The 16442-nt window shown below is 36.1% G+C and overlaps 1 protein-coding gene across 7 annotated transcripts in view; it reads right to left on the bottom strand.

The window, feature by feature from the left end:
• NSD3 (nuclear receptor binding SET domain protein 3) overlaps positions 1-16442 on the bottom strand; it is a 102719-nt gene that overhangs the window by 20754 nt on the left and 65523 nt on the right. For 5 of the 7 annotated variants that reach the window (XM_054566011.1, XM_054566010.1, XM_054566013.1 and 2 more), the window contains 4 exons: positions 10485-10682; positions 9842-10015; positions 5581-5727; positions 2134-2290 (listed from right to left, as the gene is read on the bottom strand). In XM_054566011.1, the coding sequence (XP_054421986.1) occupies positions 2134-2290; positions 5581-5727; positions 9842-10015; positions 10485-10682 (676 nt within the window). The remainder of the gene's footprint in view (positions 1-2133; positions 2291-5580; positions 5728-9841; positions 10016-10484; positions 10683-16442) is intronic. The other 2 variants (XM_054566016.1, XM_054566017.1) reach the window with 1 other exon arrangement.

Here is a 16442-nt window from a genome sequence, read left to right as displayed (position 1 = left end):
AATAAAGGAAAATAGACAGGGAACGAACAGTAGAAGGGATGAAGCTGAGAATCAAATAGACAATTTGGAGCATAAGGAAGAAAGAAACATTCAATCAGAACAAGAAGAAGAAAAAATAATTAAAAAAAAAATGAAGGTAGGCTAAGGAACCTCTGGGGAATCTTCAAATGTACCAACACCCAAATCATAACGGTACCAGAATGAGAAAGGGAAAGCAAGAAATTGAAAACTTACTTGAAAAAATAATGAAAGAACACTTCCCTAATTTGGTGAAGGAAATAAACATTCAAGTTCAGGAAGCACAGAGTGTCCCTAAAAAGATGGCCCCAAAGAGGACCACAGTAAGACATACACCATAATTAACATGCCAAAGGTTAAAGATAAAGAGAGAATCTTAAAAGCTGCGAGAGAAAAGCAGAGAGTTACCTACGAAGGAGTTCCCTTAAGACTGTCAGCTAATTTCTCAAAAGAAACTTTGCAGGCAAGAAGGGGCTGGCAAGAAGTATTCAAAGTGATGAAAAGCAAGGACCTACAACCTAGATTATTCTATCCAGCAAAGCTATCATTTAGAATCAAAGGGCAGACAAAGTGCTTCCCAGACAAGGTAAAACTAAAGGAGTTCATCATCACCAAGCCATTACTATATGAAATGTTAAAGGGGATTATATAAAAAAAAGAAAACCAAATTGTGAACATTAAAATGGCAATGAATTCACAACTATCAACAACCGAGTCTAAAAAACACACTGAGCAAACAAGCAGAACAGAAATAGAATCATAGCTATGGACATCATTTGGAGGGTTATCAGCTGGGAGGTGGCAGGGGGAGAACGGAGGAAAAGGTGCAGGGATTAAAAAGCATAATTGGTCAGTACAAAATAGACAAGGGGATGTTAAGAATAGTACAGGAAATGGAGAAGCCAAAGAACTTATACACACAACCCATGGACGTGACCTAAGGTGGGCGGTGGGGTGGGGTGGGTGGTAATGCTGGAGGGAACGTGGTACCGGGCAGAGGGGAGCAAAGGAGGGAAAACTGGGACAACTGGATTGGCATAATCAATAAAATATATTTAAAAAGAGAAAAACAGTTTTTAAAGTTAAACAGGTAAGCAAGCAGCATATTTAAAATGCAAAGAAAACAACATAATCCTTTCTAAAATATATGTAAATTACAGGATGTTTGAAATTGTATAGAAATATATTTTACTTAGGATTCTAATTGAATAGCAGAATTCCACTGTGTTCTCTTGGACAGTATGTATTTTCTTAGTAAAATGATAAACATATGCCTCAAAATGCAGAATGTAGAGTTTTTAAAATACATCACTATTCCTGTTCATGAAAGCTTGTTAAAAAACAGCTTTCTCAAAAGGAGAAAGTTTTATTCAAGTAATAGTAACCACACATATTTCTTACTCATTCCCTTAAGAACTAAAAGCTCTTAGCCCTGGCTGGTGTGGCTCAGTGGACTGAGTGCTGGCTGGTGAACCAAAAGGTCACTGATTCAGTTCCCTGTCGCGGCACCTGGTTGCAGGCCAGGTCCCCAGCTGGGGGTGTGCCAGAGGCAGCCAGTTGATGTTTCTCTCCCTCTTTTACCCTCCCTTCCCCTCTCTATAAAAATAAATAATAATAAAATAATAAAATAAAATAAACAAAAACAAATTAATTGCTCTTAATGAAACAATCTCTAAATTCTAAAAAACTCTTTTTGCACAGTTTAGAGCTTCTAGCTTGACCTAAAATGGACCAGATTTAGGGGCAAAAAGAACCATTTTGGCCAGGAAGAAACTCTTGGTTTTATTAGAAATCACAAGTCAATATAAATCTAATTAGGGCAAAAAGAAAACATCTTCCCTATTAACCACAAAAGACCTTTTATTCCAAGATCTAGTAGTACATAGTGCAAATGTATAAAATTACTATCTGAACGCAGAAACAAAAGTTAACCAACCAACTGAAAAAAATTCACAACTAATGTTCCCCATCCTCTAAAACCCCAAACTCAAAATGCGCTCGCTCGCTCTCTCATAGGAGCGCTGCTGTTCTGTCTCCTAGCCTGCTTGTATATAGATATGAATCCAGCTCTGAACAATGATTGAATACTTCCTCTTTGTCCTTGGGAAAACTTGCCTGTAATTTCCCAATTTGACCCAAACAATCTGCTTGTAATGTAGCTTCTTGCCAGCTTTACAGTCATTACAATTCCAGCAGCCTTCTGGCATCTCCATGCTCAGGCATTCCGGGTGGAAGGAAGCTGGGCACGATTCACAGCAGAGCAATCTTCCACCTTGAAACAAATAAACAGTCTTAATAACTGAGAAAAGAGAAACAAGAAAGAAAAAGGAGAAAGTTATCTTTTAAGTGCATTGAATTGGATTCAAATTGGAGGAAAATAACAAAGGGATGGAATCATATCTATGGCAATGGATTAAAATAGAAAATAAACAGATTTCTCTTCTTCCCTTTTCAAGGCTTCGGTAGGCAGAAACTCAGCTTTGGAATAGTAAACGTGGGCTATTGAGATATCAGTTTAGCAGGAAGCTAAACCGCCTAACATATGACAAAATAGGTGCGTGAAATCTTTAGACAGAATAGATTTGAAAGCAGATTTTCAAAGGATTATGTAGCAGCTTACTTTCTTTTCTCCTTGAAAGCTAAGAAAGCAAGCAATGGTCATCTTTGTATTTTAATCCAGTGCCAGAGTCGACTATATCCCTTTATAATAGAAATAGCAAGAATGAAAATAGGCCACAGGTTGATCAGTACTTTTTTCTTCCCATAAAAGAATATAAAAAAGCGAAAGGACCGCGGTTGCTTAAGCTGGTGAGGATGCACATCATCACCTTCTCAGGGAAGATAAACACCAGCAAACAGGCTATAGAGCAGTGGTTTGCAACTTTTTCATCGCTGAGGATCCCCTTCCCTTCCCTCGCAGAGCTGTGTGTTTTCAAATATTTTATCATCCCAAAATAAAACCCAAATCCCTGTATTTTGATAGTAATATTTTTCCTATTTTTATTAACCAAAGAAATATATAACTATCAATCCAAGCCTCTGAATCTCATAACAAAACTAGCATTATCACACTGAATTGTTTAAATCATAGCCAAATATAAAGAAACTCATGCAGCCTTAGTTTGCATAAATGTATGATTCTGTTAGATTTTCTGAAATATTAGGCATAGTTCAAAGATTTTGTTTACATAAGTCTTTTCTAACTTCATATTGAAAACCACTGCTTTATAGCATAAAATTAAGTAAATAGCAGTGTAGAATGAAGTACCACATGTGAGGAGATCCCTCCAATTTCCCTAGCAAAATCCTCTTCTTTTAAATACACAAAATGATCTCTGGATTAAGAGCAAAACAGGTGCAGCAAACAAAACAAAATAATATTACTAAATGCAAAGAAATGAAAAAGATTTGGTGGTGGTGGCGGGGGAGGAGGGGAATTAGGTATTTGTAATAGGTATTCCAACAAGTGACAAAGAAGGATGTTAACCACTGAAGATGAATGTGATAAAGACATCTACTGCAAAAAACAAAAACAAAAACCACCCCCGCCCCCCAAAAAAACTCATCTTCCCATTGGAAAATCAGGTCAATAACCCACAAATTCACTAAGATGTAAAGTCTCATCCGCTAAAGGTTAGGAGCCCTCTACACAACTTTATGAAATCACACGCTCCAACCTTTTCAGGGTTTGCTATCAATTTTCCAGAAAATCTCGTATTACTGTAGACTTTCAAACTTCTAACTGATTAACATAAAAACAAAAATAAAATCCATATACAATCAGTGATGAGTTAAATTACTATATTTCCTCTGCTTCAAAGCTTTTACTTCAATCATTGGGATTTTCCCCTTTGTCCGCAAATCTCAATGTGGATTAATGGTTCCAATTCTCCAACCTAGAGACTAGCTGTCTGAGTGCTCTTAGACTAGGTAAGGAATTCTTCTGTAAGTTTAAACTGATACGAGATACTCCATATTTTTTTCCAACAGAAAAAAAATGACCAATAGGGAGAACAGCCTTTGCAAAAGCTTTTAGAGGGCATGTTATTAGCGCTGATGTGGAAAAGTCAGACTGGCCCTTTTTAACATTGTAAAATAGTCCTGAGTTTTAAGTCTTATTTCAGAGGAAATACAGACTGAGAATCATCAGTGAAAATCATCACGATTTTTGGACAAAAAAATACACAAGGGAAATAGAAAAATAAATATATGAACAATCCACCTTGGTGCTATGCAAGGAAACCGCTTCAGGGTGCAGAGAGAGGTACGGTTCAGCCTAAGCAAACACAGGGCTCAAAATAATTTCAATTTATGTCAAGGGCAATAGTGAGTACTGAAAACAAAGTAAGCAACAATTGAGTTAATCTAATTTTAAAGGCACCAGCAGGGAAATAAGGCATTTCCTAAAATGCCTTGGGCAGTCAAATTTTGTTGTATTATGGAGTCAGTGAGACCGATGCCCGTCCCTGTTTTGGAAGGAGGCAGTGCCAGCAGTAAGATGACACGCTGTGACTTCAATAGAAAACACACAGAAAACCCAACACTTCTCCATCCTACTTTTCCAGATTCTAATCAGCTTCTTGGTTATACTGTTAGTTACAGGTTGCCACTTAAGAACGCTGATAGAGATGCGTCAAGCGGGCAACACAAAGGAAACCCCGCCCCCCCATTTCCAATGTATCCAGTATATTAGGTATGATTTAATTTTTCTTGAAAGAACCTGAAACTGGCTCCCAGTTCATAATGGGAATGTACACAGGTAAAGGCTTTCACCTTGCAGGTTATTTATTTTACCCGCTGAGACAGTAACTTCCCAAATAATACATTATTGTTAAACCACTTTTTACTTTTATTACACGTATGCTATGTAATACTAAACACGAGATAAGACTTTCTACCACAGGCTACATTAACTGGGAGAATATAAATATCCATTCAGCTCCTGATTCTCTGCGGATAAATCATCCACGAGCCGTTCTTCAGCTCGGCAGGGCTGCCCTTCGTATCCGGTACAGGGGTATCCTCCCCAGCTGCCCACGAGTGGGTCCTAAGAGAAGGGCAACTGGTTTTCATAGCATCTTAACAAAAAGTTAAGAAACAAAATGACAGGATGTATTCTAAAAACAGATCTTTAAGTAGCAGTATTTTGGTATCCCTCTATTTAATAATCTTGTTATTTAGTTGAGAGTTATTAACAAGTTACATTGTATCTATTATATTCTAACATGAAAGGTGGTTCTGCATCAGGCAAAAAAGAAAGAGCTCTCGGAATATTCCTCTATATTGAAATCCTAGTCTTTCAATTTTAACAACCCATAATTATATGAAATGTGTGAAAATTTATTCAAGGAGAAAAGTAAAATTTTGTAATAAATGGAATTATTTTAAGCCCTTTTTAATAATTTTGCAGCCATATGAAGATAGTCACAACCACCAAGGTAGAATTTACTGAAAGCAACAGATGGTGCTTGACAGGCAAACATTTACCCCCTTCATTGAAAAAGAAAAAAAAAATAGGAAATGCAAAAATAAAAGCAAGAGATAAACTATTTTGATTTTTACCTTTCTCACATTTCTTTTTGGAAGCTGACGAAGAAGGAATCATAGGTAATTTCATCAACTCTGCACGATTTGATTCATTCAGTAGGTAGTGGGACTTATAGGCATATGAACTGAACATGGGGTCTGAATGATCCTGAACTATCAGCCCTATACGAAACAAACAGAAAGAGATGAGCTGCAATGAAACTACCCATGATTCCATGAGGAGAAAAAATAAACCAACACCTATTATGTAGCTGTACTTAAAGTTGGGAGGAAAAAAGAAAGTATGAAGAAAAAGAAAGATCTGTCAGAAAAATCTTTCTATAGTTATTAAAGGGAATTTAAGTGACTTAATGCCTTATCCCTATACAGAAACCTACATACCCAGAAGAAAATGCCAAATTAATGTGAAGGTGTAAATTGCATTTGACATCATACAGAAAACTCCCTAAGAAAAATAAAGCTACACTCCTTAATATGTAGAAGTGCTAAGATGACAAGCCAGAGAACAAAATAATGTATCATTTAACTGTTAGAAATGTTACTTATGTAACATAGTAGCCTGATCTACCTTCAATGTATCAAGTAGCACTTAAAGGAAGAACTGAGTTTCTCCATCTTCCTGTTCATATCTTGAAATATTTTAGAATAGATTCTAGCTTTCTCTGCCAGATAATGAAGCTTTTCTCTATCAATAAAATATCGATTTTAAAGGGGCCATAATTTGTTGAACGTACTGAGGTAATGTATTTGTATTAAACCATTTAATTAAATTTAAACCACTTACACTTTTTTCTCTGCCATGATACAAAGTAATTACTAACTTAAGAGTTTATAAAAAACAGCCCGTTTGATCTACTACTAACACAGCCACCCTGTCTGGAGGGAAACATGAGGCCCGCTCGAACCCGCTTGTGACCCCTTCTCTTCAGCCTCCCCTTCCCCGGCCCCTTCCCCTGGTTAGGTCCGTAACAGAGCTACACCCCGCTGCTAAACCTCAGGAACTGCACGGCCGGGAAAACTCCTCTATTTGGTTAATAATGACCTAGGACTTTATAATACAAATCATGACAGCAGTTTCATCGAGATCATTTTGAGAAGAGAGAGTTTTGTTTTTAAAGGGGATACCGTTTACTTTTTTCTGTGGCTGTTATCTTCGTTCGGTGCTACCCTACGCTGGGACACATTTGAGAAATATTTCTGATCCTGACGACAGAATGGAACTGAAATTGCTAATTGGTAATAATGTAAGAATCTTTGAATAAAAGTTATATAATGTCAAATGAATTTCATCCACTTACTAGAGAGAAGTGGTGCGGTATTCAAAACATGGGTTTTGAAGCAAGAAAAAGGAGGTACTCATGCGGTCTCTCTAGGTAACACTGGCGTGGCCTCCGGGTAGGTCATTTCCTCGTGACTGACCTGGAGTTACGTGGAGGGAACACGGGGGGACTCCAGTGCTCTCATCCACGTAAAATGGGGAAACTACTTCTTAGGGCCACTGTGGCCATACATTCAGTTTGATTCACAGATGCAAAATAAATTGCTATTATTCAGATTAAAAGAAAACCCTAATTTAACCCCTCCATTTAAAATGACCATTACAGCTCTGACCGGTATGGCTCAGTGGGCTGGGCGTTGCTCTGCAAAGTGAAAGGTCAAAAAGTTGCCATTTGGGGCACATGCCTGGATTGTGGGTTTAGTCCCCAGTCAGGGCACATAAGACAGGTAATGAGAGGCACAAGAGGCAACCGGTCAATGTTTCTCTCTTTCTCCCTCCGTTCCCCCTCTCTAAAAATAAGTAAGTAAAAATCGTTAAAATTATCATTGCACAGGAAGGCGTGGAAGTTGGCTAACTTCCATTTCACACTACCCTCCTGATGAAAGGCGCTAAATATACAGGGGTGGGCAAAAGCAGGTTTACATAATACAACAAATAATACAATAATTAATAAGTAATAATACAAGAAGAAACTGTTTCACACACTCACAACTGTGAACTTACTTTTTCCCACCGCTGTGTACTGAAATATGTAAGTTTTCCCATCCCGTGTACATCTTTCACACTGAGATGTGACTGAACGCTTTCTATGGCACCAAGGGGAGGGCAAAGAAGGAGCAATGTTCCTGCAAACCTTGTAACATTTCTAGATAATTACATCCTTAAGGATTAGTGTACTGATTTTAAACAGCAATAACCAAGAAGTAAGAAAAACTAATTGAGACAAGAAACAAAAAACAAGCTAAGTTTTCTAATACCAAAACATACCATATTTTGCCACGCATAATGCACTCCTTGTGTATAATGCGCACCCACGTTTTTGGTGTCCACTGCACACGGGATTAGTATGCCCATGTATAGTGCGCACCCTTATTCTTCCCTCAAAAATTTGGCCAAAAAAGTGCATGTATGTTATACACAGCAAAATACGGTAAATGATTAAGTAATTCCTTTTAATGTATGGATTTATTATAATTAGGCCTCTTTTTAAAAAGGAGACTTCTATGAATAATGAATAAAGAACACATTTATTTCTGAAAAACTTAAGCCTTCTTAAATCCCAACATCTGATCTATTTAGAATAAGTTTCTGCAAAACTCTGGAAGGAAAATGAAAGTTTCTGTTTACTGGACAAAGTTTCAGTTAAAATATTTGGGAATGAAATAATCTTGCTTAAATAGGCATTAGGCATTTAAAGATAGTAAGTCTTTAGAACTGCCAAGTTGATAAGATGCAAATACAGATCTTTTGTTAAAAAATGGGCTTCCCCCTCATTTCCATCATCTCAGACTTTTAATCAAGGCATGTAAGTTAAACTTAACAAAATGGCTAGATTTTCTACAAAACTAGGTTCCTTGACAATGGGCTATTTTCTGCCTGTATTAAATTGAAAATACCTGTTTTAAAAGTTTCCCAATTATTGAATGAAAGAGAGCCCCCCACAAATTGGTTAATATACTGATGGTATTTGATTCAGAATGTACTCCAACGTGAGTCAACATAAGAGTTGAAACTTGATATTTAAAACATTGGCTTAGTTATACATGCACACGTGCCAACCAGAGACACATGCACACACACCTCTAGTCAAAGTGAGTAATAACACGTGCCTAGAATGGCAGAATAAAATACGAACAAAGTTATAGAGGCTCTGTGTTATCAGTGGCACTCATCTGGTTTGAGGTCTCTAAATCTAGCCACTCAATTGGGTAAGTTGGTATTTCCATCCTATCATTACTTTCTTAGGGAGGGGGAGATGGAAAAGACACTAGTGGTAACTATTTCTTTTGACTACTTGAACCCTTTCAGTCACCTGTTACAATGTGGCAGGAAACAAAGCCAGGTTTCAGAGCAGGATACAATTGTGTAACTGCTCTTCTAAAGAAAGACACAACCAGTCTGCTCTAATGGCAACAGCCCCACGTGCTTACAACACTCAGACATACTGAAAGCAGTACATGCAACGGACACAAATGGCTGCTCCAAAAAGGACTACCATTGATTTAACCTTTTACTGCCCATTTCCTCTAGTTATTATTTTTAAAATGATACAAAAGCAAAGCAACTCCAGATCTATCATACTACCTAAATTCTATTAAAAAATACCTTATGCAAATTAGATATACTTTCAGCAAATTAGAACCGTCTCCTACAGCAAAAACCAAAACCAAAACCAAAACCCTCATCTTCAGTACAGCCTAAAGAAGTTCTATGTTACAGTTATCACGAACTCAAGTTCACTGACCCCTCAGGGACACGAATTTGTTTTTAGCTGATCAATCTCTTGGCATACCTAAGTATCAACAGCCTGCATTGCTGGCTCTTAACTAACACCGCCACATATGTTGCCTTGGCTATATCCCACCAGGCCTTCCTCAATGCCAGACCAAAACATGACAAAATACAACATAAATGATTAAAAAATAAATGTGTTCAGTTTCCCTGCCAAATGAAATCTCAATCAGCTGCAAGCTCTGGATTAAAGAATATGACATGGAAAGAGTCTACTTTGAATAGAAGAACTGTTTACAGAAGGGATAGATTGATCTTTTGATGCTCCAAGCAGAAATGCTGAGAACTTACGTGTGATTCTAAGTTATTTAAAAAAATGCAGACTTTACCTTAATTTACAGAAGAATTAATATTCTAACAATTTGAATGCCTGATGGTATATAAGGGACTAGTTACTGGAAGTGCCAATCTCTCTCAGGGATATTACTGAAACTCTATTTGCACGGGGAACTCAGGGAGAAATAAAAAGAAAGGACTGACACTCACCTCTTGCACAAACGAAACAAAAGCCTACATTTACAGCAGAGGACGAATTACTGCTACGTTTGGAATGATTACTACAGATGAGAATGTAGGAGGACACAAATATGCTTCCGGCAGCAACACACGCATCTCCAGAGTGATAGGCTACTGGACACCTCAAACAGCGCATCATGCGGCCTGTTCAAAGACAAGTCAAAAAGAATCTATATAATAAAGCATTAGCTGGATATATAAATTGAGATTTTTGGAGTTGGGTTCTTTTGGGTTCCCATGTGATGTTGATTAGAGTGAGATACAAATGTTTTTCATCACGAGTTTGGCTCTGTCATTCCTATGCTATATGGCCCCTAAACACAGTGCCCATCTAGAAACCAAATTAAACTTTGCCTGCTCCAACTCTGGAAGAGATGGTGGTCTCCAACATGGCTCCTGTTTAAGGAATTTTCAAGGGTAACTGTGAACATATGGAATTCTCTCCTTATGGTGTGAATTGAAACCTAATCCCTACTTAATAATGCTATCTATTGTGGCTGAGCTGATATATCTACAGATAAACACAGAACACCTGGTGTTCTTTAATAATGTTTATTATTTGCCACTGAACTTAAAAGAAAAAACTTTGTCCCGTTCCTGAGCTCCGTTTTACCTTTACTTGCTTTGTGGATGTCTTTCTCCATCGAGCAGGCAGAGCAGCAGTGCTGGGGACAGCGGAACCCTTTTGACTCAAAGATGGCAGTGGGGAATTTGCGGACACAGGCTTCATGATAGAATTTCCCACAAGCACCAACAGAGCAACGTTTCACATCTGTACCAGACACCTTACATGAAAAACACGGGTGCTGTCCTGGAAGATCGATGAGGAACAGAGAACAAATAAAAGCTGATTAAAGCGTATTCCTTTTAAATAGATGCAGCTACTGACATCAAGACTGAAAATAAATAGCTAACTAAAAATATCATTTAATAAATTTTGTCAGGATGATTGATTTGCTATGATAATTCATTTGAAGATGTAGCATTAAAAATAATTCAGGTCTCCTTATTCTACACTAAAATGATTTCCATAGGAAACACAATTTTTCAACAAGAGCTGAGAGTGGCAAGGTCTTCTCAAAACAGAATAAATAAAACTACCAAAGAAAAAACAGATTCCATTAGATAATCACTTAAAATTTTCATATAAAAAAGGATAAGATGAAAATTCATAATCCCAATTAAAAAAACACAGAAAATTACAGCTAAACATTATTCAAACTGTACAAAATCAAGGACAAAGAGAAAATATTAAAATTAGCCACAGAAAAGACAATTACCTTCAAAGAAGCTAAGAGCTGACTGAAAGAGAAAAATGGAAACCAGAAAATAATGGGATGTTATCTTCAAAGGGCTGAAAGAAAACTGTTACCAAGCCAGAATTCTATACTCATGAAAACACTCTTCAGAAATGAAATGATACTAATATACATTGGGAAGGATTAAGAAAACCAAGTTGTTTCTTTGAAAAAGATTAATAAAACTGCTTTTTCTGGTAAGAATTACTACTTAAAAAAAGCAAGAAAAGCAATACATATTAACAATATTAGAGATTAAAAAAATGATACATCACTATAAATCCTACAAGGATAAAAAGATAACAAATGGAAATCACTACACTTTTGCCAGTAAATTTGAAAATTTAGATGAATGAACAGATTGCTAGAAAAACAGAACTTACTAACACTCACAGAAAAATGAATAGAAAATATGATTAGTTATATAAACTATTAAAGAAATTGAAACCACAATTAAAAACCTTCCAACAAAGAAAACTTTAATTCCAGATGGCTCCACTGATCAATCTGCCAAATATTTAAAGGAAGAAATGATGCCAATTAGAACAGAAAAAAAGAAGGAATAAGAAAAAGACAAACAGATGTGGAAAAATATATTCAACAGAGATGACAAAGGATTTTTTTGTTAGAGTTCAAATATAGTGAAAATATATGCAACATATATAGGCAAAGAGAGCTAAACAAGACTTAAAAAAGAACTATCAATCAAAACAGGGACAAAACGGCCTAGTAAGAGTGGGCAAAGGGAATGAACAATTTACAGAAAGCAGAAAGACAGCCAGTAAACATGAAAAAAGTGCTCAACTTCACTTGTAAAACCACAAGGAACATTTTAAAAATTCATCAATAGGAAAAAACTTCAAAAGTTTGATAATACCAATTGCTGAGCAGGGTGCAGGGAAAGAGAAACTCTTAAATACGGGTGCTGGGAGTTTAAGTGGGAAGGAACTACCTTCGAAGAAAACAAGGCTGTATCCTTAAAAAAAAGAAAAGTACATTCATTTCCTGTGGCCTAGAAATTCTACTTCTTGCTGTCTACAGTAGGATAGAGTTGTGTAGGTGAAAGGACACTGACTGAAGCACTGTTTGTAACTGCAAACAACTGAAAGCAATTCAAACATCCTTCAACAGGCGAACAGTTAAAAAACAAAACAATGATATACGCATACTGTGGAACACTGTGCAGCAATAAAATGTATTTGTATTGACAGAAGACAAACTTAAAGGTAAAAATCAATCTGCAGAACAATGGTATAATACATTTTTATTGCAACACATAAAAATGTTACACACATACAAACACGCATGCACACACAGAAAAAGACGTACAGCGCCACACCCCAAACGGATAACAACCGTTACCTCTGGTGATGCCTAGAGGTAAGTAGGAGCCTAGAATTAAGAGAGATGATCTAGGGGGACTTCAGCGTGTGCTACAACGATAATATGTTCATAACATTATATTTATGTATTACTTGTGTAATTAGATATAAATTTAAAATACTAACAACTTTAACATTGCAATACAGAAACAGAAAAGACACAGGAATAGATCATTCATGAGAGTCAATAAAAATACAATAAAAAGTTTAGCTGCAACCAGAACTCTGTAAATTCTAACATTATTTTAATTATTTATTTCTTTTGTTGTTCTTTGAAGGTAATTGTCTTTTTTTGTGGGTAATTTTAATATTTTCTTTTTGTCCTTGATTTTCTACAGTATAAGTGAGACATTTAGCTGTACCTTTTTGCTTTTTATTAGAATTATGTGTTTTCATTTTGTGTCTGTTTTACATATGAAAATTATGTGATTATTTATTGGCCATCTGGATATCATCTTTGGGGAGTGTTCAAGTCTTTTGCCCATTTTTCTTACTAGTTTTTGGTTTTGATTTTTTATAGAAAGTTAGATTTTGCTTTGGAAGAACTAACCTTTACAAGTTGGCTGAATTATAAAAATTCTCCAAAATTACTACATATAATTGTGGTATTCAATTTTTTTTTTAAACTGGCTTTGTTGTAGAAATAAAGTTCAGCAGGAAATTTTGTTGTCCTGTTGCGCAGATATAATTTCAAATTATATTTTACCATGTATGTTGGTAGAAAAGCAACAGTACTATTTTTAAAATAACTTTTAGAATTAAAAAGAAAAAGATTAGGCCCTGGTCAGGTAGATCAGTTGGTTAGAGCACTGTCCTGATGTGCCAAGGTTGCAGGTTCATTCCCTGGTTAGGGCACATATAAGAATCAACCACTGAATGCATAAATATAAGTGGAATAACAAATTGATGTTTCTGTCTTTTTCCCTTTGTCTAAAATCAATTTTAAAAACCTTATTTTAAAGGTTAAGAGGTTTGACTTTACACTTTGCCTAATGCATAAACTGCTCTATGTAAAAATGAAAAAGGCTTTCACTCGCAAATTGTCCAAAATAAGTGTAACAGAAATGAAAATTGTTGTACCTACTAATGCTGTTACATTAATACAGAGCTGAACTATCAAACCCCTTTAAGGCTTCTGCTTAGAGCTCTAGCGTGTGAATGCTTCCCATACCCTCCCTTCTCACTAGGATATGGTCTTTATTTAAAATAAGTAAATAATCAGTAAAATTGACTGTTACACTTTTTAACCGAAAGGGAAAATGAAAATGCTTTCTCTTTAGAAATCACATTTTTTTAAAAAGGTTTTATTTATTTACTTTTAGAGAGAGGGGAAGGGAGGGAGAAAGAGAGGGAGAGAAATACTGACTGGCTGCCTCTCACACGCCCCCAGCCGGGGACCTGGCCCGCAACCCGGGCCTGCGCCCTGACCGGCGACCTTTCGGTTTCGCAGACCAGTGCTCAGTCCCCTGAGCCACACCAGCCAGGACCACGCATTTGTCTTAAATGATAGAAATTGGAAGCATAAGACCTTGTTAGGCATGTATCTTATAATACCTTTTGCATGTAAAGTGTTTATCTTTTGATAAACAAAAGAAAACTTCCTAACTGATCTTAAACAATGGCTTAAAGAATCTGAGTTTTCACTCCTAATATGTTAGAAGTGTAGCAGATTAGTATCAAATTAATTTCCACATGATAATAAATCAAAAGCAATTTAATAAGTAAATAATGTACACAGGGGTTAAAGGCACCAACACCCCTTCTCAGTTGAAAATCTGCATAACTCTTGACTCCCTCAAAACTTACCTACTAATAGTCAACTGTTGACCAGAAGCCTTACCAATAACAAAGAGTTGGTTAATATGTATTATATACTGTATTCGTACAATAAAGCTAGAGAAAAGAAAATGTTAATAAGAAAATTGTAAGAGAAAATACCTTTTGTGCATATTGATACTATATGTTTATGTCACCTGTTTACAAGAATCATCTGTCAGTACCTACATCAAGTCTTATATGTTACAAAACACTGTACATGTTATACATATTACTAACATTAGACATCAAAAGTGAAAGATAATGTGAAGAAATTCTTATTTATTTACAGATATAATCATTTATGCACTGGTAACAAGGAAGCAGCAATACAATTGCTTTATTGCAGCCTAGTACAATTGACATGACTGCTTCGTGGTAGTAAGGGAATCTCCCCCCCGCGTTTTCCAACAGACAGCATTTACTGGGGAAAAAAATGCGCCTATCACTGGACTTGTAGGTCAAAGCTCTGTTGTTCAAGGATGAACTGTAATTGGTTTTTTAAAAATTGCGGTTATAATATATAACATAAAATTTGCCATTTTTAACTATTTTTAACTGTGTGACATTAGGTATACGCACATTATTTTGCAACCATCGCCACTACCCAACTCCAGAATTTTCCATCATCCCGTAACTGAATGAAACTCTATTAACAATAGCTCCTCACTCCTCTCTCCCCACCAACCCCTGGTAACAACTGTGCCACTTTTTGCCTCTGAGTTTGGTTACTCTATGTAACTCATGTCAGTGGAGTCATAAAGTATTTGTCTTTATGCCTGGCTCATTTCTCCCAGGGTGGTATCTTCAAGGTTCATCCACACTGTAGCATGTATCAGTTTTTATTTCATTTCTTTTTCAAGCTGAGTAATATTCCATTGTTTATTATCCCACATTTTATTTATCCATTCATCCACTGAGGGACATCTGAGTTGTTTCCACCTTTTGGCTACTGTGAATACTGCCGTAATAAAATGGGTATTCCAATACCTGTGTGAGTCTCTGCTTTCGATTCTTTTGGGTATATACCCAGAAGTGAAATTGCTGGATCACACAGTAATTCTATATTTAACTTCCTGAGGAACCGCCATACTGTTTTCCACAGTATTTATACCATTTCACACTCCCACCAACAGTGGACAAGTGTTTCCATTTCTCCATAATCTGTTTTCTTTCTAATAGCCATCCTAATAGGTATGAGGTGGCGTCTCATTGTAGTTTTGATACCTATTTGCCTAATTACTAATGAATGATGTTGAACATATTTTCATGTGCTTATTGGGCATCTGTAGATTTCTGGAGAAATGTCTATTCAATTTCTTTGCCTAATTTTCAATTGGATTGTGTGTTTTTTGTTGCGTTGTAGTAGTTCTTTACATATTTAGGATATTAATTCCTTGTCACATATGTTTGCCAATAGTTTCTCCCATTTTGCATGTTTCTTTTTCACTCAGTTGATAGTGCCATTTGGTGTATACAGTTTTTAATTTTGAAAAAAAAATTTTTTTTTTGCTTGTCTATACTTCTAATGACCTATCAGGAAATCACTGCCTAATCCAATGTTACAAAACTTTTCTTTTATGTTTTCTTCTAAGAGTTTTATAGTTTTAACTCTTATGTCTGATCTCTGATCCATTTTGAATTATTTTTTTGTATATGGTTATTAGTTATGGGCCCAATCTCATTCTTTGGCATGGGGATATCCAGCTTTTCCAGCACATTTGCTGAAAGGTCCATCCTTTCCCCACTGAATGGTTTTTTGCACTCTTGACAAGAAATCATTCCACTACATACGTGAATGTTTATTTCTGGACACTCTATTCTATTGCATTGGGTTATATGTCTGTCTGTATGCCAGTATCATGCTGTTTTAATTACTGTACTTTTTTAAGTAAATTTTGAAATTGGTAAGTGTGAATCCTCTAACTTGGTTCTATTTGATTATTTGTAAAGCAAATTTCTCTCTTAAATTTCTTAGTATATGTGTACCACGTTAAATTATATCTAACCTTTGTTGGCAGAATTTAGCTGAATTCCAGAGTTAGGAGGGAAGCCTTGAAAGAGCGTTTTAATAGT

Source organism: Pteronotus mesoamericanus, unplaced genomic scaffold, assembly GCF_021234165.1.
Source record: "Pteronotus mesoamericanus isolate MK-2021 breed Mesoamerican mustached bat unplaced genomic scaffold, CSHL_Meso_final contig_169, whole genome shotgun sequence".
NCBI lineage: Eukaryota > Metazoa > Chordata > Mammalia > Chiroptera > Mormoopidae > Pteronotus > Pteronotus mesoamericanus.
The sequence above is the reverse complement of the archived record's forward strand: the minus strand, read 5'-3'. Positions and strand labels throughout refer to the sequence as shown.